We start from the raw sequence: 27,824 nt of genomic DNA, 5'->3' as shown, positions 1-27,824 counted from the left end.
TTTTTCTTTACAGAGTTGCATTTATAAAAATGTTTTAGAGCTTCAGTCTTTAACCAGCACCTACACAACCTGAAACCTGGATTTTGATTTTATTTTTTTTTTTGTCTTTTGTGTATCAGGAATAACTGACATCGATCCAAAACAGACACTGGTCACATTTTAAACACTGGAACTCATGATTACTTTTGATCACATCTGAGCGTAAAAAACAAAAAGACCAAGCCACTCGCCGAACAGTGAGGTTCTGGGTCCGTCTCCCCTGCTCCTTGCCAGTTATGGAGCTGCAGGCTCTTCTATTCGTTCTGTGAATTTCGACTTCACTTTGATAAACAAAAGACGGAAAAATAAAGATTTGAGATCATTTGTAGAAACTTTAAACTGAGACTTTCATGATCTTTCTTATAAAACTCATGGTTTGCTGCAAATATCTTATTTTCCTCCGTCACTGTTGCAGCAACAACTGTCAGATATAAATAAAAGGAAAACACTCGTATAAAAAAAAAAAACAACCCAAATTTAAAAGGCATAATTTGACATTTTGGGAAATACGGTTTTTCTCTCTTTCGCTCTCCTGCTGAGAGTTAGATGACCAGATCGATATCACTTCGATGCCTCTGTAGTGGGTTAGCAGCTAGTTAGCTTAGCATGGAGACGGCCAGTCTGGCTCTGTCCAAAGGTAACACAACCCACCTACCAACGCTACCAAAGCTCGAATGACCGTACAAACAAGATACAATGCGTCAACCGGTGAGTTTTAGAGGAGGCGGTGGGTGGACTTTGCTGCCCTCAGAGCCAGGCTAGCTGTTTCCCCCTGTTTCCAGTCTTTGTGCTAAGCTAGGCTAGGGGGTGGGGGTGGGGGTTGCGTTAGTCGTCCCAGGCAAAGTCGTGCGGCTGGAAGTCGTCCCTCAGCTGTCGGCAGCTCTCCTCCTCCTCCTCCCGGCTCTGTTTGCACTCCTTCCAGTCGGCTCGGGTGGGGATGTTCAGCACCGCCTCGCTGGCCAGGACCTCCCTGCGTTCACAAGGCGGCAGATTAAAAACGCTGCGGGCGAGCGGTGGTGCTTCGTGCCTGACCGCCGCACTACGTGGCCAGAAGTACGCCCGAACAGTACACACACAGTGAACGTAGTGAGGAGACACACGTCTGTAGAGCTACGGGGTCTGGAAGTTTTGCCTATGATTGACCTTTGACCTGAAACATTTTTCAACCTGTCGCTTTCTGCACGTTAAACAAATTTACTCTTTTTGCATCTGTGGAGCCTCCTTCCTCCTCTTTCCTCCTTCCTCCTCCTCCTCTTTCCTCGAGGATCGGGGTTTTTTTGCTCACCTTCCAAACTGCAGGGGAAAATGTTTCTGGATGCGGTAGAAGAGTTTCTCCCCCGAGTCCAACTCCACATAGAAGTACGGCGTCCCGGGAGGAGCAATCTGCGCACACACACACACACACACACACTTAATACAGCTTTTGTATTTACTACTCTACATCGTGTTCAGAAATCAAAAGCGAGCGGAACACGAGAAGAAAAAGAGAAAAAACAAAAACTCTGTGAATGTGCATGTGTGTAGTTGTTTAATCCGTGTGTATGTGTGTGTGTGTGTGCGGGCTGTATATTTGCGCATGTACCTGCTTGAGCTCGGTGTGTTGAGGAATCTCCATCAGCTCCATCTGTTGCTCCTGAGCCTGGACCGTGAACGCCTCCTTGATGTCCTCGGTGGTGCAGCGATCCAGCGGCACCGGGACGACCTGAACGAGGACAGAAAAAAAAACAGAAACTTCAGCACGTGTCACCTCACCGTCTCGCGGTCGTGTTGTCTCTCTATCATGGGTTTCTGTCCCTTAGTGGTCAAATGACGTCCCTCTTTGGTCTCTTCGAATCTCTGCGCTTGTCTTTCATGCCTTTCTTGTCATTTTGTGTCAAGTAAAAGGCCTATTCGTGCGGCGAGAGTGCGTCACCTCATGCGAACTTCGCCCCGGCGTTCAGACGCAGCGGGTGACGACGAGGAGATTGGATACATGGCGAGAGACCAACGTTTAGGTCGTTTGTGTTTGTTGTGTAAAATGTCTTTTTGGGTTTTCTACGTTTCTACCTGTAGCTGCAGGTGCTGGCTCCTGTAGTTCCTCTCGAACAGCACGCAGCGCGCTCCTTTGCTCCTGTAGAAGCTCCTCAGGGCCGACTTGTACTTCTCCATCTCCTCCACCACCTCCGAGCTCAGCTCCACCACCGACTGGTAGTGACCGATGGGGAGGATCAGCACGTGGTGCGGCGTCAGTCCGCCTTTAGCCAGAGCCAGGTAACACTGCAAAAGGAAATCGCTCCGGTCAGGTCAGCGGCCGCTCGGTGAGGTCGAAAAAAAGACGCCGCGCGCGCTGCTCCGCCATCGTCGCCTGATGCATTATCGTCATCATTACAAACATATGGATCGAAGCCACTTTAATTGTTGCTTCGTTGCTGGATGTATACTGATAGTTACCTACGGTATCAACTCACGTGTGTTCCTATGCTGATGACGAGGTGTTTCTCCACCTGAGGACTGGCCAAACAGAACCAGCAGGGACCGGTGGGCTGAGCTACACGGAACAAAGCAGGAAGGGGAATTAAAATACAGCCGGTTCTGTTAGTTCACATTTTCATCCCCCTGTTTGGGGGGGGGGGGTAGTCCACCTGAAAGGAACAGGTACGGGTACACTAGTGCACAGGAAATCATTCTTACATGTACTTCACCATTTTTGCATCAACTGCCTCCATTTCACCTCGCAATGAATTGGGACACGCATTTTATTTTGAAGGCTTACTGCAGCGTCGGGCTGCTGGAGCGCTCCGAGTCCAGATGGAAACACGCTCACACCAAACACGTGGGCGCATTTCGGAACCAGTTCTCTAAATTCGAAACCACCGGGAGACCCAGACCCCGGGAGAGCTCATCAAACGGGGCAGGTTCTCTCTACTGGGCCTCGCTTTTCAGCATGGGTGCCATTAAAAGTTTGCCAAATTAGCCATTAGCGGCTCCTGTTTGCGGCGCAGCCACGGACGCACAGTAAAACCGTCCCGGGATCACTGCGATACGGAAGAAGATTCCCAGGCAGGTTCCTCTAGGATCCTCCGAGCAAGATCTAAGGGCGATGGACCTCGGAGATAAATGCATCGGCAGGAAGTGGAAGTCACGCTGAATGATGTCAATGTGTGTCACGTGTTCAGCTTAATCTTATTGACATACCTGCTATGGACAAATTAAATGTCTAACGCTGAGACGCCTGCACAAATAGCTGTCTGGTCTTCGGTTTAACTGCCCTCAATCCAAATTTCACCCTCTGCCACATTTCTTGTCTCGTCTTATCGGGACTCACGGTGCCGGCGCAGCTTCTTGGGCTGTCCCTGATCGAGCCTGTCCCCATCATGCTGCTGGTCTCGTCCCCGTCCGTCTCCGTCCGGGTGTCTCCTCCTGCCGCGGCCCCGGGGAGCCCCCCCCTGCTTCCTGCTCAGGTCGAAGAAGAACTGATGGGCCGGCTCCTGGACAGACGACAGGAAGGACGGAGGCAGCAGGGGTTGAGTTTTCCAAAATAAAAACGCATTACTGGCAGAAAAGAGATGAATAGAGCAGCGTCCATGTGGCCACATTTAGCGTCTTTAAGACGTCCAGCGCCGTTTTAAACTCTTTTAAATGGGAAGTTTGTAACAACAACTTTTTAAAACACGATAAAAAAAAAAAAAAAAAAAGGACAATAGACCAAAAGTCTTAACCCTAAAATTTAACCTCCTGCTTTTTGTGGGAGGCCAAATTTTTTCGTCTCTATAACATGGTTAACACAAGTCCACACACAACACACACACACACACACACACACACACACACACACACACACACACACACACACACACACTCTGTACCTCCTCCTCTGCGGTGCTGAAGCCCGTCTTCGGCTCGTCGGTCTTGTCCTTCGTGGAGCGTCTGTAGGGGTTTTCCGTCACGTCCTGCGGCTGCTTCACCAGCTCTGATGGATCCATGGTCTTCATGGGGATTATGTTGAAGGCGTAAAGATACTGTGGACGGAAACACACACACACACACACGGATTTTGTCACTCCTGTTATTACTCTGTGTCATGCTTCTATTTATTTATTCACGCTCCAAGATGTAACTGATCTTCCCGGAAGTATAATGTTGCCATGGAATCCGCGAGCTTCACTGCGGGCTACAACTTGAGCCCTGTTATTTTTAGCCTCGTATTTGTTCAACGTTTCGGCAAACTGGCACCATTAAAAGCAGCCGGATTAGCTCCTAGCGGTTCCTGTTTGCATTGTACCCACTGGTGTACTGACATCTATCACCGGATCACTTTCGCACTGAGGAAAACCTAAAAACGAGACGATTCTCAGGCAAGTCTGGGGTTGTAAGGAGTGCCCCCCCCCCCGTGATTTTCTAAGCAGATTTACGGGGGTTTATTCGCAGTGGACATCAGAAATAATTGTGTCACGGGGCAGCGTACGTCACACTGGACCTGAAAACGCGTGTTTCATGTCTTTGAGTTCAGATTTATGACCCGGAGGAGGGGTGCGATTTCGGCGCCCAAACATTAACTGACTCCCTCTGTTCTCAGGGCACCGGCAGGAGCCTGTCGCTTTCGGCCTTGTGTCTGGGAATCTGACGTCTGCATAGCCGGTTTAGATAAAACACGATCCCTCCGCTGTTCGGTCAAAAAACCGACGTTCGAAACGCACCTTCTTCTTGGCCGGGTTGTTGACGGTCGCCAGGGCGATGAAGCGGCTGACGTGCTGAGCGTTTTCCTGGAGGACGACGTGATTTCTGAGGATGGAAACGGAGAGAACACATTTACAGTTTACTGAGTTTAACATGGGGGGGGAGTGTAAAACCACTGGGGGAGCAGTGGAGGAAGTTTTTAGGTCCTTCATTTAAGGGGGAGTCTGTCTTTCCTCTCTGTCCTGCTGAACGTCCACATCTGTTACACACCAAATCCCGTCACCTCACCGGGGTTAAAATGCCGCCCCGGAGCGACCAGCACAGCGAATATTCCCCACCTCCCACCGGGGCATTAGTCCCGGACGGTCTACCTGTATGGGAGTCTCTCGTAGTGAGCGCCCTCTAGTGCAGCAAAGTGGTATCGTGGTCTCAGCTTGTCTGCCAGGTTGGCGACGGAGCCGCTTCCACAGAACTTGGTGTTCACTTCCTGCAACGGAGACGCATGAAAACAACAGCGGGGGCTTAACGTTCGCTCTTGACCTTGACAGAACAATCTCTGGGGCTTTTGATCAGATCACACAGTCTTCCTCAGCGGATGACGTTTGACAGCAGTCCTAAAAATGTAGACGTTCAAATTTCCATTTTAAGTTAAAAACCAAAGTAGGATATAAAAGAAATTCAATCCTGCTGAGCCCTAAAGTAGGTTCCACACGCTGATGTGACTGAATCCAGTTTGAAACTAATTTTCTATCTATTTTCTATCTATTCACGTACACGTGAAACAGCATCCAGTCAACTGTCAGTGACTCCGATACCTATATATTCTGGACTTGAATTCCTTGTTACCGGGTTGTTTGCGTAGTGCCACACTCCTCGGGGCCACTGCGACGTCAGCAGGATGTCGACCCCCCTGAACCTGGAGCTGCTGGTCAGCGGAGCCACGAGCGCCGACAGATCCTTGGCCGTGAAGCAGTGAGCCGGGGCCGGCTCCTGCGGGGCCTCCCGGCCGCTGACGTAGGCTATCTGCAGCCCCGACACGCCCGTGAACACACCTCGCCGACCTGAAACGCACCACAATGAAATGGATCGGTCCCATTTTTACCAGTGTGTGTTCGCTCTGAAAGAAACAGTCGGCAAAATGACCTGAGGATAAACCTGACTGACTTTACAAAAAGTGCGACATCTCTGTTAGACCCCTGTTAAAACCAGGAGAAACAGATTATAATAACCAATAATCCACAACAGCCGCATTTATGGGAAATACGCCTGAGTTAAATACACTGGAGTTTCCCTTTCATCGCATTCACGTTTCCCTCGCTTGCGTCCCCCCCCCACCACTGGGACGTGCGTCGCGGCAGAGTCTCACCCAGATACGTGACGTTCTCAGCCAGCTCGCAGCCGTCAGCGCCGGGGAAGTTCTTCGCCGTCTCCTGGCTCGCTGCTCCCAGGATGTAGGTGTGGATGGGAACTGAGGAGGCACAAAAGAAGAGGTCAGGTGACCGGCGGTCATTTAATTTAAGATAAGAGGAAGTAATGCGGCAAAAAAGCAACGGAACACCGTGGTCACGTGGCTCCAGCCTCCACGATTCCTCATAACAATATTATTCCATTTAAAAAAAGCAGGCAAAGGAAACAAGAGAGAAGAACGCTGCAGTTGTGTTTCACTACAACTTTATGTCTGACTGAGACGCTTTCTGGATAAATGAAATAATTATTCACTGCACTACTGAATTAAATACAAGCTGTTTTTTGTTCAATCTTCAGGCACATTGGCGTCACTGCTTGTGTTCACCTGAAATCTTCCCAGGTACTCCAGCGATTATCAGGTACATTTTTCTCATCTTTAAAAAAAACAAACAAACACCACCGTTTCATGGGGTGACCCCGGTGAACGGGTGCAACGGCCGGTCAGTCCAGGGGTTCGTACCTTTCCTGGCTCCGGTTCTGTACTGCTGCCACTCCGCCTCGGCCTCCGGCGTCGTTCCGAAAAACTCTCCGACGCACAGCAGCAGCTGCGGGGGAAAAGCAGCGGACGTCAACGCAAAACTTAGGAAATATAGTATCGTCCCTCGTTAGATGATTATCACCGACGCGTTAAGGTTTCAGCGACACTTTACCGTCGTGGTTGGTTGAGGTGGTGGTTCGGCCAATTGTTTTGTTTTGTTTTTTGCCCTTTACTATTTTGTATGGAGCTGCAGCTAAAAATCATTTTCATTATGGATTCATCTGCTGATTATTCTCTCCATTAACTGACCGATCATTTTGTTCGTTAAAATTCGGGATATAGTGAAAAAAAATGTCGGCACAGTTACCCAGAGCCCAAACTGGCACCTTCGTACTGCTTTGTTTTGTCCGGTGACCAACAGCCCAAACTGCCAATTTATTAAAAACAAGATTAAAATGACTGAAGGGGAAAAGCAGAAAATTCAAACATGTGAGAAACTGGAACAATAAATTGTGGAATTTTTGCATGAAAAATAGTTCAAGTCAATTTTCCGCCGGTTGATTAATCAACTAACTGTTTGAGCTCTACTTGTATGCACTGCTGTGCAGTTTAGGTTACAGCAAAGCATCAAATTTTATAAACTCTCATGCAAACATTTAAACCTGTAAAGTAACTGGTGGCTAAAGCCGTCACGTAAATGAAGTTGAAAGTGGCAGGAAAAGAAAACACTCAGCTAAAGCACAAGTACCTCAAATCTGTACTTAAGTAAAGTACTTGAGTGAATGTACTTGGTTACGTTCCACCGCTAGTCTGAGGCTCAAGTGGCAAAACCCTCAAATATTTCACAAAAAAACTCTTCTCGAAACCCCTCAGATTTACCTCGTGAGCCTTCGGAGGGGCCCAACCCCTAGGTGGGGTACAGTATAATTAAAACTAGCTCCGGTAAATGATGCTTACCAACCTAACGGTAAAACAGGGAATAATGTATCCGCCTGCTCAGGCTGATTCACCTGTATCTCTGTAAATGCCCCTGGGTAGAGATATTTCTGAACCCGGACGTGGACCCCAAAACTGGAATCTCACACTGACTCACATCAAACTGTCCGGTCTTCTTCTGGATGGTCTGGACTCGGTTGAAAAGAGCGTTCAGCCTGCCCTCAACGTCCCCGCATGCCAAGCTGCACCATGGGACACAGACAACACACACACATATATATGAGAGAAGCATTTAAGAGAAGCATTTAAGACTCCAAATAACTTTGGTTTCTGTCGGCTGAGAGTCTGAAGAGTCGCTGAACTGACTTCGGTGGTGCCTCGTTCATTACAGCTGGATTTTAAGAACAACATTTCACTTCAGCAGACACGACATGACCGATGCCCGCCCTTGTCTTTAAAAAGTTTTTAAATTCTTTTCTTGTTTTGTCCGGCCGACAGTCCAAAAAGGACAAAACTATAATAATAATCATTTTAGAAGCTACAACCAGATATAATTAGGAATTTTTGCTTGAAAAAAAAAAATGGCTGTAACGATTAGTCGATTATCTGGATCGTTGGCTGTTCTTCTTCGGTTCATTTGCTTTACTGACTAATCGTTGCAGTCCTACGTGTATGCCGAGTTTTTCAGTCCACGCTTTCCATGTCACTTCTGCTCCTACATCACGTCTTATGATGCGCGTAAATGTGAAGATGAGTGGCGCGTCCTTAAATGATCAAAATTCTGAACGAGGTTTGGCGAGGGTCGTCGCGTTTTGTATAGGATTTATCTGAAGCGCGGTCACAATCGGAACAATGTGACCCACTTATTATTATTATTGTTTGTTTATTTATTTTTTTTTTTTACCACGGCCGGAACATGTTGAGAAGCCTCCGTTTGCACCGCATACACACGAAAAGTTTTAACGTACACCCGGTCACATCATGGTTGAGACAGACTAGAAAACCATCGCAGGTTTCGACCGTGCGACGCGATGGGACGTAAGTAAAGCCGCCGGCGAAGCATTTATAATGGTCAGACGTAAACTTACACTCTCACTGGTTGCTCCCCCATGTCTTGGCTAAATTATAGCCGAACGTGTCAAATTGTGTGGTTTGGATTTTTGCAGCTTGAATGTTGCGTACATCGCCGATAGCGGTCCCATGGAAGAAAAGGTGGAACCACTGCCGTCTTTACAAATCACGCCGCGTTTGCCGACTGAATGTAGTTGTAGGATATACATTAAAATTTAAACACATTTATTTGTCCGTTAGCATAGATTTTCAATATTTACTTCACAGTATTTAAGTCAATCCAAGAAATAAATAAATCCGGTTGTTGCCCGGACGGATTTTTGGGGCTGACACAGTGGTTGCCAGGTTTGGCTCCTAAACGCGAACCGAACTGCATCGCAGCTCAGGCTCCACTCTCTGGCTTTTTACGGGGCTTTTTCAACCACATCTCGGCCTTCATCGCTGATCTTGAGTCGGAATTATGTCCAAGGTAAACAGTGAACTTTTACGCTCAGTAAAGTCGCGGTTGACTTTTCTGTTATTTTCTCCTAAACTGAGCTGCATGTGAAAATATCTGCACAAGCAGGCTCTCAAATAAGACCGAGCTATTATCATATTTATTTAAATACAAATTAAAGAAAAGAAATGGGTCTTTAAACGGAGTTTTTCAAAAATATCAATGGAGCGGAAAGGTCTAAAACCGCTGTAAATACAAATGTTAGTTCCTAATGTAAAAATAAAACACAATTGTACAAGTTTAAACGAACTACTAATATCGAACTAGTTGTGGTTACAGATAAATAGACCACGTACAGCTGCCGTTTACGGAGAATCGTCCTATCTGGCAACCCGGCCGTGGGCCCTCGGACGCCGAGCCTCCATCCTGGCACTTGCCTTCATCCTGGTAACTCACAAGTCCCCGGACCAAAAACAGGAAGTAAGTATCCGAATCAAAAGTAAAATTCAGTTTCTGTTTGGTCGAAGCAGACAAAGCCCAAAGTGAGAAAAAAAATCGCCGCAGAAACAAAGAATAAAGCGACAGAACAGCGTCAAAAACCGCACAGACGCCACAAGCTTCTCCTTGTCCACTAACATGGCGCCGGAGACTTTTCGTCTTTCATTTAGCGGGGTAGCTTGCTGGATGCTAATGGTTAGCATTGCGCCAGAGCTTCTCCGACAGTGTCCGTCGCTGGTTGTTTGTCTCCTGGAACCGTCATTTAACATAACTGCAGTACTGCCTTTGTGTTTTCAAACCAGTATATACACGTTTAATGTATTGTAACGTTGGTGTAGGTAAACTTAAACCACGCATCCGTTTCTGCGCTGAGTCCCAGTGTTTTTGCCGGTGCTCATGTAGCGGTGCACGGGGCGTTCCGCAAAACTCCCTTTGAAAATAGACCGATTTTACACAAGTCTCGCCGATCGCCCAACAATAAACGCATCACCAATATCGACTTGAAGTAAAACCTTTTAAAAGGGATCCAGCCTACAATTTGGCTTACGCGCTGTCCAGCAAGCACAACGTGTTTTTGTCCAGTTATGTCTACTCAATAAAAGTTCAATATACAGTTGTGTGCAGTAGTTTGGGCATTTTAAATGTTCCGTTGATTTTTATTGATCCCCGCAGCAGCAGAAAGACACTAAAATGAGCCTTTCTTCAAACGCAAATGCAGTGTTACTTTTTATTTCGTGAATTAAAGCATAGAAAGAAAAAACAAACCCCACTAACTGGCATGTGATAAAGTTAGGGCTCCCTACATAGTCAGTACGCAGTGGTATCTTCATAGCTGTCATGACATTGCAGAGCGACCTTTGGATAATACTTGACTACTTACGGGTATCTCACGTTGCTGCTAATCACCTGGGACTTTTGTATCAGTGTAAAGCCATTATTCATTAAAGTATTGCTACCTACCCTCAGTACACGCAGATGGTCACATCTCTTCCCTCAGCACCAGCCGTGTGCATATACAAACATTTTATAATATTTATGGCTGTAATTTAAGATTATTTTCATTGTTGATTAATCCGTTTGTCTATAAAATGTAGTAATATAGTGAAAAACGCCCGGTGTCATTTCCCACAGCCTAAGGTGACGTTTTCAGATGTGATGGTTTGTCTGACCCTCGGTCCAAAACTCCAAAGATGATCATTTATGACAAAGAAAAGCATCAGAATGTCACATTTAAGAAGCTGGAACCAGAACATGTCTCAGTCTTTTTTTTCATGCTTAAAACAATGACCTAGGCAATTATTCAAGTATTAAAGGAGGTGCCGATTAATTTTCTGTCCTAATCACTTAATAGACTAATCGTTGAGCATTGTTATCTTTGCCAAGACAATGACAATTAGAGCTGCAACGATTATTCGGTTAATCAACTAGTCGATCGCCAGGAAAATATATTGGAAACTAGTTTGATAATCGATCAATAGTTTCAGTCTTTTTCAAGTAAAAAATATGCCAAACATTTCCTGGCTCCTGCATCTTAAATGTGAGATCTTGTTGCTTTTCATTGTCACCAAATACCTTTTGAGTTTTATACTGTCGGTTGGACAAAAGAAAACATTTGAAGACGTCTGCTTGGGCTGTGGTAAATTATAGTGCCTGGTTTTCACTATTTTATTGATATTGTAATTGATTAGTCTAGAGAACTATCTGCCAATTAAATAAATAAGGAAAATAATTGTTAGTTGCAGTTCTGATCCCAGTTAATACATAATCTGAATAAATATATATTCCATTTTTTTTTCATATGCAATGAAAGCACACGGCACTGACACAAATACCTAAAAATTGAACAAATATCCCATCATTTCTATAACTAGCACTGAGTAACTAATGTACAAATTGTTTTCTGTGCAGATTATTAAACATTTTAGCCTGTTCTAAAACCAATATGCTACAAAATGACTCTATACAATGTGGTGAGCTGCAACGATTGGTCAATTGATCGGTGGATTGACAGAAAAATTAACTACTTTACTAAATAACTGCTGACAACGTTTATCATCAATTATTGGTTTCAGTCATTTTGTAAGCAACAGTCACCAAATATTCTCAGACTTGCTTCTTTTCTCTGTTTTGTATTTTTGGGTTTTGGCCTGTTGTTTGGACAAAACAAAACCTTGGTCTGTGTGAAAATTTGAGATATATATATATATACGTGAAGTACTGTAAGTCAGGTTTGTCTGATGATCAGTGCCGCCTCTTTTTATGGCACAGTGTTTACGGAGAGAGAATTAAAAGGGTTTCCCTCACCGGCACTTATGAGCTGCCGATGCCTCTAAGTCTGCGATGGCGACTCGAACCTGTGGCTGGGTAATAGCAGTGAGTGTGTTTGATCCATCAGCAGGCGCAGGATGAGTTCAGCGGCAGAGGACGAGGAGGCTGCAACGTTAGAAACGGTCAAGTCCGTCACACTCACCCAGGACAGTGACGGAAGCATCATACTGCACTGTCCTCCCAACGGTGCTTTAACACACACACACACACACACACACACACACTGGCTTTTATTTCCTTTTTGCTCTGATTGACAAAGAAAGGTTCATCTGGCATCAAATATGTATTAATTACATATCTGGCTACTGATTTTTTTTTGTAGAGCTGCAATGATTAATCAATTAGTTGATCAACGGAAAATGAATCTGCAACTATTATTTTAATCGAAGCAGAACAAGACAACAATTCTCATTCTAGTTCCAACTCAGTTGTGAGCTGCTTTTCTTTTTCTTACGTGATAGTAAACTGAATATACAGAGGCAAGAAAAAGCAAGTGAACCCTTTGGAAAGACATAAATTTGTCTTAAATTATGTTCAGATCTTCATCTAAGTCACAATTATGAACACACACAATCTATTTTAACTAATAACACACAATTTATTGTGTTGCTCTTGTCCATATTGAATAGATCGTTCAAACATTCAGAGTGTAGGTTGGAAGTCTGGGTCAGAGCCACTTTGACTTCTAAAACATTTTCGGTTTGTTATCAACGAGAAGCGTCTGCTGACGTGAACCATGTCTCGCGAAAAAGATCTCAGAAGACTCCGGATCAAGAATTGTTGATTCGCGTGAAGCTGGAAAGGTTCGCAGAGTCGTCTTAAGGAATTTAGATATTCATCAGCCAGTCCACGGTCAGACGGGCTGTCTGTAAATGGCGACGGGTTAGTTCTGTGGCTGCGAATGATCAGTGAGGTAAAAAAGAAAGTCAGAGTAACAGCTAAAGGCTTGAAGGAACCGCCGGAGCTGGTCAACGTCTCTGGTCATGAGTCCACCACACGCGGAGCACGGCTGCACGGTATCCGTTGCTGGAGACCACGGAGGAAACTGCTGCTCCACAAAAAAACACATCACTGCACACATGACCTTTGCCAAAGAGCGACTTGGCGCTCCCCAAGCACTGACTGGGAAAATGTTGAGTGGACTTGAAGAAATGATGTTTAATGATGTCTCCGCAGCTACTGGAAGCACTGGTTTGAGCTTATTGCTGCCAAAGGAGGTTCGACCGGTTATTACAATTCCACTGTACACATCTTTTTTCCACCAGCACTGTGAATGTTTAATGGGTGTGTTCAATAAACACACGGACGATTATAATTGTTTTTTTGTTATCAGCTGAAGCAAATTGGGTTTGTCTGTACTTGTGCCTTAGATGAAGATCAGATCACGTTTTATGACCAGTTAATGCAGAAAACCAGGTCATTCCAAAGGGTTCCCTGACTTCTGCCTCTTTCTTTGGGTTATTGGTCTGCGGATCATTGATTTGAGACGTCTCCTTGAGCAAAATGTGATTGTGAGAAAGAAAAGTTTTCACTATTTTCTTTCATTTTATACACAAAACAATTAATCGTAAAAATAATCGCCAGATTAACCCATAATTAAAATAATTGTTAAGTGCAGCTGTACGTTTATGTCAATCAGCCAATGTAAGTGTTGGCGTCTGATAGTAAAGAATATGTGTTAATTGTGTGTGTGTGTGTGTGTGTGTGTGTGTGTGTAGATGAGGACTTGGAGCCCCTTCAGAAGAAACTGCGTCTCTCTACAGAAGAACAGGAAGACTTGGACACACCTCAGTTCTCTGTGGTCACCTTACCGAGTGAGACACACACAACTGTTTTGCATTTGTGTTGCTGACGTAACGTCTAAAAACCCCGTCGACCCTTTTTTTTGGCAAATATTAACTGTAGACTAAAAATAATCTGCTAGAAACAAGGTTGTCAGTACCTTTTTCTAGCCCTGAGTAATGTCTGCAGGTAACAACCTCTACCACTACACTAGGACAGCCTGAGAGGCAAAACCCAGGGCAATTCAACACCCGCTCGTGGTGAGAACTGAGTGTGACCCAGACGAGTAGAACCAAATAAATGTTGGTTGTTTTTAACAAGTTTAGATTTTCACTTTCCTGAAATCGTTAGACATCTGAAAATACTTGGTCTTCTTGTGGAGGAGGCCACTCATCAGTTTCTAGATCATTTTAAATGACACCGCCAAACTAATGAAAGGTTTGTTCTGGGTAAATAAACACAAGATGTTTGGCCCTGTAGCTTTAATGTCTTTTTCTGTCCCTCTTTCTTCTCCACAGTGTCGGAGAACGATGAAGGCTTCGAGGTGACGATGACGGCCACAGCAGATGGTGATCTCTCCGACGACGGCGTTGCTCAGATTCAGGTACTGGTAAAACTCCGCGTTTTTCCATCTCTTCTTCTGCATTTTTCTGGATCCTAGATGAACCAGCCCTTGCTTTTCAGCCTTCCAAAGAGCCAATCTTATTTCCTTTTTACCGTTTTTGTGCATTGGTGTCCCTGCAAAACCAGAATTGACCGTAATGTAGTAATGTCAGGGTGGTCAGAGGTGAGGTCTGACCACAGGGCAGCAGCCGTGGAAGTAGCCGGGACATCGGGTGCTTTCCATTCGGCCGACTTGGTTCCGCTTTTCCATCATTCGAGGGAAGGCAGATTTGAGGACGTAGGAAATGACGCTCAGCCTCTGAACTGTCGAACGTTCAAAAGAACGGTTTAAAAGAAAAAACACACCTGCTCTGATACTTAGCGCAGATACATGCAACGTCAGACGGTCACACAGTGTTACTGATATAACAACACAAATAGAAAGTTAAACTTTGTTGTCGATGAAAGAGAAGAACAGACGTGAGGAAGCAACAAACACGGCTATAAATGTTCTAAATAAAACCTATAATTAGAGCACAGGAAGAGGAAGTCTGACGTCCTTTCCATTAGAGGACTAGTAATAATAACGACTATGCGCCCGTAGGGGACTGTGGAATTAGATTAAAACAGAATTTTCTCACTTTTCTTCGTTGAACAGCTCCACTCCTGTGTGTGTGTGTGTGTGTGTGTGTGTGTGTGTGTGTGTGTGTGTGTGTGTGTGTGTGTGTGTGTGTGTGTGTGTGTGTGTGTGTGTGTGTGTGTGTGTGTGTGTGTGTGTGTGTGTGTGTGTGTGTGTGTGTGTGTGTGTGTGTGTGTGTGTGTGTGAGTGATCACTTACCATTCTGAGAACCCTTGTTTCCCACTGTTTCTTTGTAGGTTCATAAGAAACAGGTCATATGTGATGCAATGAGATGCACCAAACTTCATTCAAAAATTGGATAAATTAAGCTGTTTTTCATTTTGACTAATACATTCTTTAAATTAATATTTGATTATCAAAATTGTTGTTGATTGAGCAAACAATTAATGGACTAGTTGTTTGAGGACTGCTTGTAGTTTATATACTATATTGTGTGTCTGTGTGTAGATTCTGCAGGAGGACGAGGACTCTTTCTCGCCCAATCAGAAGACAGAGGTGTCACCTGTCAGTCAGGCCTGGTTCACTACGAAAGAAGACAAAGACACACTGGCTAACAAAGGTACACACAAGAGCATAATTTCCACTAAGGATTGGGGAGGACATGTCCCCCTCACTTTTATTCTTCAGACTCTTCAGAGGACGATAGAAGAGATAGAAATGTTTATAGACTCCTGTGTTGTCATAGAATTTTTTCATTTCTTTTTTTGCCCTGGGTCTCACCTCACCGGCTACATACAGGCGGCCGTACCAGAGCAGAAGTACACGATCTTCCTGTAAACCGACTAATCTTAGCTTGGAAAGTGGAAATTTTAAAACTGCAAAGGCGTCCTGTACCAGTAAGAGCGACTTTAGCAAGTGGCAATTGACAAGTGGGGTGAAAAGTGGCTGATTTTAAAATGCGCTAAGAGGGAAGTTATGTTACTCATCCTCTTCTCTATTCAGTTTAAAAAGGATGAGAGGACAGAATGATCCTGCTGTGAGAAGACCCTGTTTAGTGTTGTTAAAATATTCTGTCCCTAATTCATCCCCTTTTTTATTCTATTAACTCCTCTTTTTTCCTTGCGCAGGTTTGACTTGGCTGTAACCACAATTGCAGAATTTTGTCACATTTTACCGTGTATTGATAACTGTCGGGTCATGCGATGTAAACGTAACCGACACACAGCGAAAGCAAATGAGTGAGACGCCTTGTAAAGTGTCTATTAAAACATGCCTTCCACTTTAGGTCATAAGTGGAAGCAGGGCATGTGGTCTAAAGAGGAGATTGACATTCTGATGAGCAACATCGATCGATATGTGAAGGTATGCTACTTCCTGTCGCTGTGTCTGCTTTCATCACCGTCTTTAGTTCTGTTGCCTACTCGTTGTACATGTTTTGTCTGACTGCACCGCGTTTCAGGACCGGGGCATCGAAGACCCGGCAGAGATCATTTTTGAGATGTCCAAAGAGGAGAGGAAGGACTTCTACCGCTCCGTGGCCTTGGGGTTGAACAGGCCGCTGTTCGCCGTCTACAGACGAGTTCTGCGAATGTACGACAACCGCAACCACGTCGGCAAGTGAGTTTACGAAAGAAAAGGTGACGCGAAACTCACCGAAACTTAAGCGTTTTCTGAGGTAGAATTGTAATTTGTTTTTTATTTTCCCCCCCTAAGGTATACTCCTGATGAGATAGAGAAGCTAAAATCGTGAGTAAAACCTCTGTGTGTCTATTAACATTAAAAAAAAAAAAAAATCAGGTTTGTTTATACCTGATGTTCGTCATCAGGTTGAGGGAGAAGCACGGGAACGACTGGGCGACCATCGGAGCAGCTCTGGGCCGCAGTGCTTCTTCTGTTAAAGATCGCTGCCGACTCATGAAGGACACATGCAACACAGGTACAATGGAGCGTGTGTGTGTGTGTGTTCGCTAATTATGTCCAAAATAAAAATCCTTCTTCAAAAAAGTCTGAAATTTGCTATCATCCCGTTTTGTATTCGTTGGAGGATGATTTTTTTTTTTTTTTTTTTTTTTTTTCCTTCGGGCTAGCAGGTTCCCCCCTGCTTCCGGTCTTTGTGCTAAGCCGATCGTTACGCGTCGAATTCAGAAGTCACGTTCGCCTGGTTAAACTTTCATTGATAAATACTAAGAATCTAACCTTATAAACTCAATATTTTTTCATCAATCCGGACCTTCAGCGTTTGGATCAAGTAGCTTCTGAAAAGTAAGGTGTCAGATTCAGTAACTACAGCTGGACTGGCACAAAATGATCACACTTATAGATACTGGGTATTGGCGGGAACTTCAGTGTTAAACTCATATCAGACTGATTTTAGTGTATGAATCTTCAGTAAAAGCCCAATATGTTTGGTTTATCTCTAACCTTTATTATTAAAAAGGGCCTTTGGAAGAATGAAAAAGTCTTGAATTTCATTTAAATAATTTTTCTTGGCAGCTTTAGGCAGTAACCTCAGTTGTAAAATCTTTTTTTGTCCGTGTACAATCAGCACTATTGTTCCAGAACCTCTGATGTTATGTAAAATTCACATGTGGACCTTTTTAAATGAAAAGGTTATTTATTGATTGGTTAATCCGTTCATCCGCTTTCTGCCGCTTCTGCGGGTCCAGGTCGTGTTCAGTGATTAATTGATTAGATCAGTAGGAATTGTTGTTATATTCAGCTGGTATGGACTCACAAAAATGTGGTACAATAATAAAATAATCATAGATCATATTGTCCCTGCAGGTTTTCCATCATACTTTCAGACTTTGACCAGTATGATTGTGAAACAGGTATTAAATTACATTCTGTGTGGTATTAAAAAGTTTTAAATAGATAAAGACGATAAAGATATTTTCAAATAAAATTCACTTGTTTTTTTTTGTTGGTCTTTCTCTGAAACAGGTAAATGGAGCGAGGAGGAGGAGAGGCGTCTCGCCGAGGTCGTGTACGAGATGGCGGGCGTGTCGCCGGGGTCGGCGGTCACGGGAGGCGTCTCCTGGGCGTCGGTCGCCGATCAGGTTCGCACGCGCTCGGAGAAACAGTGTCGGTCGAAGTGGCTGAACTACCTGAACTGGAAACACAGCGGAGGGACGGAGTGGACCAAGGAGGACGACCTGAACCTCGTACGCAGGTGCAGAAGGGTTGTGTGCGCGTGTCCCAGCGTAAATCCGCCGTATAAACTACTCGAATCCGTAAAGTCAAACGATGTGTTTCAGGATATCGGAGCTGGAGGTGGAGGATGAGAATGAAATCAATTGGGAGGATCTTGCGGGCGGGTGGAGCAGCGTCCGATCGCCTCAGTGGCTGCGATCTAAGTGGTGGAGCATCAAGAGACAAGTAGCCAATCACAAGGACATCCCCTTCAGTGGTACACACACACACACACACACACACACACACGTATTATGGTGTCAATTTCTCTCCTTGACATTTGTTTGTCTTATTTCTGTGTCGGTGGCTCAGATTCAGACTGTGCAGAACTCTGCTGCCAGGCTCCTGACAGTGACCAGAGTTTCAGCCTTTTTGCGCTGGTTACCAGTTTCTTTTAAAACCCACAACAAAATCCTACTCATTAGTTAGAAGGCGTCACATGACCAGAAGTCGGAGCACATAAGTGAATTTCTAATCGCTCTCTGTCCCCAAAGGCCTCTTAGATCTGCTGGTTTAGGCCTTTTAGCTGTAACAGAGTCCAGATTAAAGAACAAGTTCACAATTCTTTAGGTCTGTCTTAAAAACAGTAATCAGGTGCCCATATGAGAACTGAAACAGATCCTGTTAACGCTGACCCTTAAAAGACCCCTTCCCAATGCGGTGTCAGTGTAAGTGATGGGGGGGGGGCAAAGTCCACAGTCGTCATTTTGTGCAGGAATTTATCCTGAAGTTTGTCCGAAGCTCGTCTGGGGCTTTTGCAGTCAGAGTTAGACAAATCAAGCGCACGTGTGTGTCCCCAGTCCTCCTGAAGGGCCTCCAGGAGCTGATGGCGTCCTCACAGACGGGATCCGGACCGGGGAGTCCCTCCTCCTCCTCGCTTCAGATCCGACTCACCCGATTGGAGGAGAGCGGTGGCAGCCCCGCGCCCAGCTCTGTGGCCGCGCTGCAGATTCCCGTGCAGATCCCGCTGCAGATCACGCACCTGGGTGAGCCTGGCTTCATCCAGACTCTTGTCGTCTTCCTCTTAGACCCACCTAGATTCCAGCTACACTGCAGATGTTCTTTGAACGCTTGGCACCGAGCGTTGTCCTGTAAGTCACTGATTCCTGACCGTGTCTCTCCTCGTGTTTCTCCGTAAGCCTCGGATTCCTCCGCAGCAGCCAGCGACAGTGAAACCATCACCCTGAACACGGGATCCCTGCAGACCTTCGAGATCCTGCCGGTAAGATTGTATTTTATTATTTGTTTATTTTCATTTTATTTATTAATTTACTTATTTTACAGGCGATACAGTTACCCTGTAAAGCTTTAATATGCTGAACCTGATGTTAGCTGGAATTGTCTAAGATTCACAAGACACCCCCAAGTATGCATGGACGATAAATAAAGATAAATAAAGGTACAGTGGTGATTCATGAGTGCCACTCCAAAGCGGCTTTTGTTAATTTGCTTTATTATTGTTGCAATTTTTCAGTTTCAACGGAACATAAAAAATATAGATGACTTAGTTATATCAATTACAAGATGAGATGGATGCATTAATGTCACGGCTTCACTCTGAGAGATTAATGACCAAATATTTCCAAATAAAAACAGGCTTCCACGATTCCTGGAACGGTGGTTTAGGATCTGTCCACTGTATTACATGGCTGGCAGTAGAGTTGGGGTTTGTGTAGATGTAATTGAGGGACTGGTTTGAGTGCGATAATACCCGTCTAGCACTGGGAGTTCGGTGGTACACCTGGTGAGGCAGTGGTTCTAAACGAGGCCCCTGGTTCACGCAGACACGCCGCTTGCAGCGGATTTCCTTTAGAGCCAACTAAAATGTTTCAGTAGATTTGATCAGATGCTCTGATGTACTTCTGATAAACTGCATCAAATCCATCATGTGAGTGGAGGAAACGAACTTTTACTGGAATTCTGATAAATAGCCAGTATTAGTAGATATTATTTTATATGGGTAACACTTTAAGTGTTGGTTTCCCTCCTGCATTTCTGATGTTCCCTCATCTTTTCTTTCAGTCCTTCCACCTGCAGCCCACCGGCACCCCGGGGACCTACTACCTCCAGACAACGTCCAATCAGGGCCTGCCGCTCAGCCTCTCCACCAGTCAGGGCCTTCCGCTCAGTTTAGCCAATAACAGCACGGTTACCCTGACGACGGGCTCCTCTCCCTCCTCACACGAACACATCATCCTGCACAGCCTGTCGGTCAGTTTTAGACAGTCGCCGCCTCAGTGTTTGTGGTATGTTTTCAGCCCTGCCCTGTTTGTATGCTACAGCAGGTAAACGCAGCGTTTCTGCAGGTGTTGAAAAGTCTTAAACATCGTTCAGCTCCCACCTAAAAAAAAAAAGGCCTTAGAAGGTATCAGGAAGTCTTGAAGGCTGTTTACAAAGGTCTTAAATGTTTGGTTTTTTTCGAGCCTGCCCAGTTAGTTTTGGTTCTCAGGAAACAATTGATTGGAAGCTCGTCGACTCATGAAGGGCAAGTTTTAGATTTTAGCTGAAACTTAAATTAACAAGTCGAGTATTGGCTCCGTGACTGGTCAGTCGATCATGTTTTTTGCCAGGCGTGGCAGATTAAGAGACAGTGGGGTCCTGGGTACAGACAAGTAAAAGGCCCCCAACCCCTCCTACACAGGACTCCCAGAAGGAAAGAGACATGAGACTACAGATGACACTGCTGCTTCTGTGTCTCTTTGGGTCCCTCAGAATCTCTCTGTCGTTCTTTTTTGGTCTTTATAGTCTTTTAACTGAGCTCTTTGACTTTCAAACAAGAAATACCAACAGTCACTTCATGCAGGGGCTTCGGCCCTGGGCCCCCTGACTCCTCGATCCCCTAGGTACATGCAGGCCTGCTCATACATGGGTCCAAGTTATTTGATTAATTATATTCCTGTATAATTGTTGTTATATACAGAAATGTGATATAAATGTCAATAAAGTCATGTAACTAGCGTGTGTGTGTGTGTGTGTGTGTGTGTGTGTGTGTGTGTTTTCCCTCCTCAGACGGACGGCCTCTGCTCTAGCGATGGTGTCATCATCCAGACAGTCACCTCTGACCCCGCCTCCGTCGACCCTCTCAGCCAATCACAGCTGGTCGTGGAGACAGAGGGGCGGAGCCAGGACGACCACCTCGATGCCACAAGTCTCCTGGAGGGTTCAGAGAGCGTTGTCAGGGGAACGCAGGAGCCAATGACGGATGGCTTCACTGACAAGGTATCAACATGGACCGTGGTCCTTCTGTTCTGCCTCAAATATTGATCCAGGTTATGAATATTGAGTTTTTGATTCCAAATCCATAATTTACATGGTCTTACGTAATACAGCTTCCTTTAGCTCTTTTTTCTGACATTATAATAAACATCATAATACAGACTGATCACAAATGACTAGAGATGATGAAAACACTTTTTTTTTTTTTTTGCTTTGTTTTCTCTCTTATTGGTCAGTTATTGCTCCTTCTAGCTCCTTTGTTTCGCCTTCTTTTCATAGACGTTTCTCATGTCTCATCTCCATTATGGCATCACCCAACCACCCCCACCACCACTGTATGTAAAAGGAGTGGAGACATTTTTGGAAACTCCTTTCAATTTCATGCGCTCCAGCTCGACGCCACCAGCCTCTACCACCTCGGTAATGAACATTAAGTTGTTTAACAGTGTGTGTGTGTGTATGGGTTTGTGTGTGTGTGTTAGGAGCTGAGTTCCCCCTCTGTTGAGGGTCCAGTGGTGCATTCTGGGATAACCTCTGACAGCGCTGTGCTGATTGTGTCTCCTCCCAACATCAGCAGCACACTGACAGGTAACACAAACACACACACACACACACACTCCTGAGGTCTGCAGGGGATGACACTGACCTTCCCGAGCAAAAAGAGGCCGTCAAGGTCCCTTGGATTCGTGTTGCAGCTTTTAGCTATTGAGAGATCAAGGTTGATTTACTTTGCAGAAAGGTTACATAAATCTGAGCTTTAGGGCAGCGTGACATTTTTCTACATTGATGCCAATAATGCCACAATTTTTAATAACAATTCATCAAATGACAACGTGAAAACAATGGGAGAGTGTGAGAGGAGCCTCTGGTAGTGATGGACTACAGAGGATCATCAGCTGAATCTTCAGCTCCCTTCAGAGCTTTAATGTGAGTGTTCGGCTCAGTGTTTATCTCTCCGGGATCGCAACTTTTCTTTTACTGCTCCGGTTCCCTCTCACCGCTCTCACAGCACCGTTCTCAGATAAACAGCTGTAGAAAGCCACCGTCCACCACCTGCTCAGCAGCAAACAGCAGACAGACACAGACAGAGACCAGCTGGTGAACATACATGAGCATTTAGCAGGTGAAGAGATAGAAAAGAGGGATCCCAGAGAGTAGAACAAAGATCTTCTCCTCCACTGCAGGTAAAAACAATCAATTTCTACTCCCACCACTACATCACGTCTCCTTTCTTAGTCGGTTTTTCTGCAAATTATCCAGGTGAATTTCACTCTCGTTTGCATACAGTTTAAAATTTTTCAACTTCATCCAAACTAAGTTTTTCACGTCGGTGGTCATTCCTGCCTGAAATCTTAAAATTCCTTCATGGGCTCTTTACAGTTTGCCCAAATTATTTTTGTATGGGACACGAGCGAATTGCTTTGAGTGGCATCGTGGGATTCCGATGCAACAACTAGGAAGACCAAAAAAAAAAAAATAGTTCCGGTATTTTGCCTACTAGTGATGGGACAGGAAGCTTTGCCTTTACCTGCGGTAGATGAATGTCTGTGGAGGAGAAGATCTTTGTTGTACTCCCTGGGATCCCTCTTTTCTGATACTGATACCCACAAAAACAAAGTGCCGCTTGGCACAGTGTCACGTAGATTGTGGGAGAAGGTGCGAGTTGCTCATTTACACAGGCGATTTGTTCACTTCTGGAGGGTTTCCTCAGGAAGAATCTGACCAAGCACGCTCTGGCAACTTTTGGTACTTGACACAATTTGATACTCGGTGCTAAGGACCCATTTTGGTTGGCACTCAAAAAGCATTTGGGTTCGATTCCCGGCACTGCCGAGCTTTTTTTCTGCTAACATCGGCGGAGAGAACCCATGGCTCAAATCTGCCTACGCATTTGTTCTCTGTCTGTGTCCTCAGATCCGATCTTGGAGAACCAGGACGGCTCCGACTGAGCTGGACTTTCATCGTGGCAGACGGCGGTTAGACGGACTACAGGAGGAGCCTGTTAACCCCGGCGAAGACCTACTGTTGCTGCTACACAGGTCAACGCCGCCACCGACAAAGACAGCACCTGTCTGTGTGTTGAACTGTGAGTGAAAGTCCCAGACTCCTCTTCTGTTCTAAACCAGGAAGGGAACGCTTTTAGAGCAGACTCGCGGGGCCTGTGAATGAAACGGAACCTCATGTGTTTAAAGCTTCAGGCTGAACCCCTGGATGAAATGTGAACCCGGCGCTGCGCTAGCCCTCGGCCATCAGCCCTCAGCAGACGTCCTCACAGCTTCTGCAGTGCCAAAGAGACTCTAAAGGCTGTGATGGATGTAAATTTGGGCACTTTCATCGGGCCGGAATGTGAACTGACCTTCGCCCTTTAAAAAAAACCATGTTAATATGTACATATAATTATGGAAACATGAAGAGGAGATTCTTAGTGGCAAACTGAATGATTAATAAATCCCGTCCGGAGCGATGTCCTCGTATTTTAAAATGGATCTCTGGGGTTTTTTCAGAGTGACGAGCTGCTTGTCCTTCTACTTTTTTTAAAATCAGCTCAGTGTGAAATTTGACTTTTGTGTGAAAATGGATGAAGGAAAAAAAAAAAAAGCGCTAATGTGATTGCACCTAGAAATACATTGGCGCCAACATATAGGCCTATTGGGGAACTAATATGACAACAGAGAAAAATTAAAGAGGAGCAAGACCCGGTAAAAGCTACAGGCGGTGGTGGAAGAAGTATTCGGGTTCTTTACTTAAGTAAAAGTAGAAAAAAATACTCCACTGCGAGTAAAAGTCCTGCGGTAGTACAAAAGCATTTTCAGCAAAATATACTTCAAGTATTAAAAGTATTCATTAAGCAGAACCACTCCTTTTTTTATTTTGGTAATAATACAGTGTATTATTGGATATGATTATGTAATCTTGTGATTTGTCAATGTGTAGCCAATAGCAGGTACTTTACACACCACTGGTTTGCTTAAAAGTAAACCGCTGCATCATATTCTGTAAACCCGTCATGTGTTTGCCGGATAAAATCCTACTCTGGAAAATAGGTGTAATGGTCAGATAAAAGTAGTGGAGTAAAAAGTACAATATTTATCTCTGAAATCTAGTGAAGTAGAAGTACAAAGTAGCAGAAAAAGAAAATACTCATGTGAAGTAAAAGTACCTCAAAATTGTCCTTCAGTAAATGTACTTAGTTACATTCCACCAGTGACTACAGGTAAGTGCTGTTTTTTTTAGCCTGTATTTGTTGACATCTTGGCACATTAAGACCATTAAAAGTAACCGAATTAGTTATTATCAGTTCCGACCTCGTACATCCTGTACAGTGGATGTACAGGGCAACTATCACCAGATCACTGTGATACTGAAGAAAACTTAAAAATGTGATCATTCTCAGGCAGGTTCTGAAGCCTCTTCTTTTTTTTTTTTTCTTCTTCTGTGATTTCCAAGCAGATTTATGGGCGTTTTTTTTTTTTTTAGCAGTGGACATCGGAGATGCTATCTGTGGGACGTATGCCGTAAATCACAGTCTGTGTGTTCATATTTAACTGTGGCATATTAACCATCAAAACAATGGGTCATTTCCAGACGGAGTTAGACGGAATCTGCTGACGTTGTCGGCTGAAGTGACAACGGCTGACAGATTTTATTAGCTGTGGCCAGCTCGCTAACTAACTCTAATTAGGTGAGTCGGCTGTTTCCAGGCGGCTCGTGTTAAAATGACAACCCTCTAAAAGGGTCTTTAATATGCACATGGTATGATGCCAAAAGGCTGAAGCTAAAATTAACTGGTCCCTAGTGGGGGAGAAAACAAACAAACAAACAAACAAACAAACAAAAAAGTCAAAGAAGGGGGATTTTTCTAATGTTATCTCACCAGTGCTAGAAAGTAACTAAGTAGATGGACTCAAGTCCTGTAATGTAGTACACATTTTAGTTACTTGTACTTTTTTACTCCACCACAACCTGTTTAGCTTTAGTTACTTTACCGATTTAGGACTTGACATACAAAACATATGAAAAGCTTGTGAAATGCTAAGTTTTGTCATAGACTGAACTGCCCAACAGCAAATAAAATTAGAGCTGAAACGATTAGTTGATTAATCCATTGGTTGATCGACAGAAAATTAAAGCTATTTTAATTAATGTGCAAAAATGCCAAAATTACCACAGTAGAAATTTGCTCACAGAATACTGCAAGAGAAATAATGAGTTAATGAAATAATATATAATAATTACACAGGCAATTTTTCTGCATTAAATACTTCTTAAACTGTCCTGATTATACATAGTTTTACTGGTAATGGAGTATTTTTACAGTGGGGTATTCGTACTTTTACTCAAGTAAAGGCTCTGGATACTTCCTCCACCACCGAATCTCACAAAATAATGTACAAGCTCATGATTATGATTGAGGCTGCAACAAATTATTTTCTTTATTGAATTATTTGCTGATTATTTTTATGATTAATCGTTTTGTCCTATGAAATGTCAGAAAATATTGAAAAATGGATGTTACATTTTCCAAAAGTCAAAAATGAGGTCTTCAAGTGTCCTTTTGTGTCTGGCCAATGGTCCAAAACTAAAAAGAAATACTCTGTTTAGCTGGATAATGAATGGAGCGAAACAGCAAATCTTAAAAAACTCAAATTAAGGGAATATTTGGTATTTTCGCTTTAAAAATGACTTAAATGATTATTTTTCTGCTGATCGACTACTTGTTTCAGCTCTAATTATGATTTCACAGCACCTCAAACAGTCTGAATCGAACTGAATCGAGTCTTAGTTTTTTCTGCTGGTTTCATTTTTCAGCTGTGGCTGTACTTGAAAAACTGAGAGAGGCAGTCGGGGTACACGATTATTTATTCCATAAAACATTAAATAAAAAAAGAAACACCTGGCTCCGACCGTCCTAAAGTCGCAGCGAGGCTGGCTCTTCTCATGGAAGTTTCTTTGCACTCAGCGCCTTGTTACTGTGTTGTCAGTTATACGTTGACTCAGTTTACCACAAAGCTCCACTGCAGGTCGTCTGCACACAAAGCTGAGAGTTGCCGTTTACAGTTTAAAGCTTCAGCTTGTCTGGCGTTTTATATTAAAAGGATTCCAAAGAGGAGAGACGGGCTTGAAGGAAAAGCCTGCTGATATTTTGTGTTTTTCTCATTGTCAACAGATCCCATGAAAAAGACCAAAAGCAACCAAGAACTGACCATATGAACAAGTGTCATGTTTGTATCCAGAGTCTGATACGTCTGTGCTGCTTTAGGACATTGCTGAAGTTTAAAAAAAAAAAAAAAAAACTATTTGTGGGGTGTTTTTAAAGATTTAAAAAGTCAGACAATAAAAAACAATGTTGGTTTTGGTCTTTATATGAGATTTGTTGACAAAAAAAAACCAAACAAAGAAACAGAGTAACACCAGTCATTTTCTTTAACAACTCAACTTCGATGAGTCCAGTTTTCTTTGGGCAGCTTGAATTTTCATCTGGAGTTTCAGATACAGTCTCTAAATTTGGGCAGAGAGGGTGAATCTACAGGGTCTTAATGACTGAGGAGGGATCGGTCTTTTTGCTGCAGCCGGATTTTTTGATTGAATCTTGACCGACTTTAACTTAGTTTGGCTCAATTTAAGAATTCCAGAGTCACTTTGTCCAAATGAAACTTCAGCGTTATGCTGTGTTTCAAAACCTAGCCCCATGTTTGAGTTCAGTACTCTTGTACGCAAACCTTAGGGGAGAGGTCAAAACATTAAATTTATGCTCTTTATCCATGATCCCACAGGCGTCTGCTTTCTGCCTGAAATGATAAAATGCTGCCTGGAGCAAAAGTAATGTTTGATCGCGGGTTTCTGAGCTGACGGGGGAAAATCTGTGGGATCACGAAGAATTCATTCAAGATCCAACCTGCGGCTGGATAAAAAAGAAAGATGTCACGTTTTGATTTTCAGCCATGCTAGCAGCACGATGAAGCGTCTGCTGGCCGGTCCTCAACTTTCGTCCAGACTGAAATATAATAAACCTTGGTGATCCATCACTTTTTCTCTAGCGCCATCATCAGGTCGATATTTAATTTGTCCAACACAGTAGTTTATGTCCAAATACCTGCAAGACTGAAAACCGTCCCATCAGCCTCAGCTGTAGGGTCTGGATAGTGCTAAAAACCTCCGGCAAGGAGGCTCTGTTTTCACCCGTGTGTGTTTGTTCATTCGTCGGCAGGATTGCGCAAAAAACGACTGAACCGATTTGCTCCGAACTCGGTGGAGGGTTGGGACATGAGCCAGGGCCAATTTTGGGGCAGATCCAGATCATTTACCATGAATTTGAATTTTTTTTCCGCTGAAGTCTGGTGTACGTTGTTTGACGTTGGCCTTGGCGGAGGTCTGCGCTCTACTGAGAGCCATTCTCACTGGGACATATCGTCGCTGTCAGAGATTCCTGATGTCTCGACTCAGAATCAGAAGTCGGCGGCTGACGTGAACGGTTTTTGCCCCGTAGGGTGTCGTTAGCATTTCCCGCGCAAACCTTAGGGGAACACCACTATGTAAGCTAA

The 27,824-nt window shown here is 44.2% G+C and overlaps 2 protein-coding genes across 5 annotated transcripts; one reads left to right on the top strand and one right to left on the bottom strand.

Annotated features, from left to right (window-relative positions):
* Positions 1–51: 51 nt before the first annotated feature.
* cwf19l1 (CWF19 like cell cycle control factor 1) lies at positions 52–9,004 on the bottom strand. Its single transcript, XM_040144505.1, has 14 exons — positions 8,665–9,004; positions 7,734–7,818; positions 6,623–6,707; positions 6,062–6,163; positions 5,542–5,756; positions 5,067–5,182; positions 4,716–4,800; positions 3,885–4,037; positions 3,344–3,506; positions 2,487–2,566; positions 2,086–2,295; positions 1,622–1,741; positions 1,325–1,422; positions 52–1,009 (listed from the first exon to the last, which is right to left on the bottom strand). The coding sequence occupies exons 1-14, from the start codon at positions 8,685–8,687 to the stop codon at positions 865–867; spliced, it is 1,680 nt and encodes a 559-aa protein (XP_040000439.1). The 5' UTR covers positions 8,688–9,004; the 3' UTR covers positions 52–864.
* Positions 8,453–27,195, top strand: dmtf1 (cyclin D binding myb-like transcription factor 1). Of its 4 annotated transcripts, none has more exons than XM_040144445.1 (18): positions 8,453–8,614; positions 9,423–9,563; positions 11,977–12,095; positions 13,628–13,723; positions 14,210–14,295; positions 15,382–15,493; positions 16,160–16,236; positions 16,334–16,491; positions 16,588–16,620; positions 16,701–16,810; positions 17,818–18,046; positions 18,132–18,283; positions 18,867–19,052; positions 19,206–19,288; positions 20,089–20,277; positions 21,076–21,285; positions 23,197–23,368; positions 27,057–27,195. In XM_040144445.1, the coding sequence occupies exons 3-18, from the start codon at positions 11,987–11,989 to the stop codon at positions 27,104–27,106; spliced, it is 2,052 nt and encodes a 683-aa protein (XP_040000379.1). In that variant the 5' UTR covers positions 8,453–8,614; positions 9,423–9,563; positions 11,977–11,986; the 3' UTR covers positions 27,107–27,195. The 4 variants fall into 4 exon arrangements, with proteins under 4 accessions (XP_040000379.1, XP_040000386.1, XP_040000371.1 ...); XM_040144452.1 differs by lacking the exon at positions 8,453–8,614 and adding an exon at positions 9,000–9,116; XM_040144437.1 differs by lacking the exon at positions 8,453–8,614 and adding an exon at positions 9,006–9,116 and having other exon boundaries at positions 9,411–9,563.
* The last annotated feature ends 629 nt before the right edge of the window (positions 27,196–27,824 follow it).

This window comes from Xiphias gladius, chromosome 2, assembly GCF_016859285.1.
Source record: "Xiphias gladius isolate SHS-SW01 ecotype Sanya breed wild chromosome 2, ASM1685928v1, whole genome shotgun sequence".
Classification (NCBI taxonomy): Eukaryota; Metazoa; Chordata; class Actinopteri; order Istiophoriformes; family Xiphiidae; genus Xiphias; species Xiphias gladius.
Note: the sequence above shows the minus strand (reverse complement) of the source record. Positions and strands in the feature narration are given on the sequence as shown.

Excerpts from the sequence above, each read along its gene's own strand:
- dmtf1 (XM_040144445.1), top strand. The coding sequence starts at position 11,987 with ATGAGTTCAGCGGCAGAGGACGAGGAGGCTGCAACGTTAGAAACGGTC. Across the intron at positions 19,053-19,205 it reads GCTGCAGATCACGCACCTGG|CCTCGGATTCCTCCGCAGCA; the intron begins GTGAGCCTGGCT and ends TTTCTCCGTAAG. Across the intron at positions 23,369-27,056 it reads ACCTGTCTGTGTGTTGAACT|GCGTCTGCTTTCTGCCTGAA; the intron begins GTGAGTGAAAGT and ends ATGATCCCACAG.
- cwf19l1 (XM_040144505.1), bottom strand. The coding sequence starts at position 8,687 with ATGGGGGAGCAACCAGTGAGAGT. Across the intron at positions 7,819-8,664 it reads GGGGAGCAACCAGTGAGAGT|CTTGGCATGCGGGGACGTTG; the intron begins GTAAGTTTACGT and ends CCCATGGTGCAG. Across the intron at positions 6,708-7,733 it reads AGAAGACCGGACAGTTTGAT|CTGCTGCTGTGCGTCGGAGA; the intron begins GTGAGTCAGTGT and ends TTTCCCCCGCAG.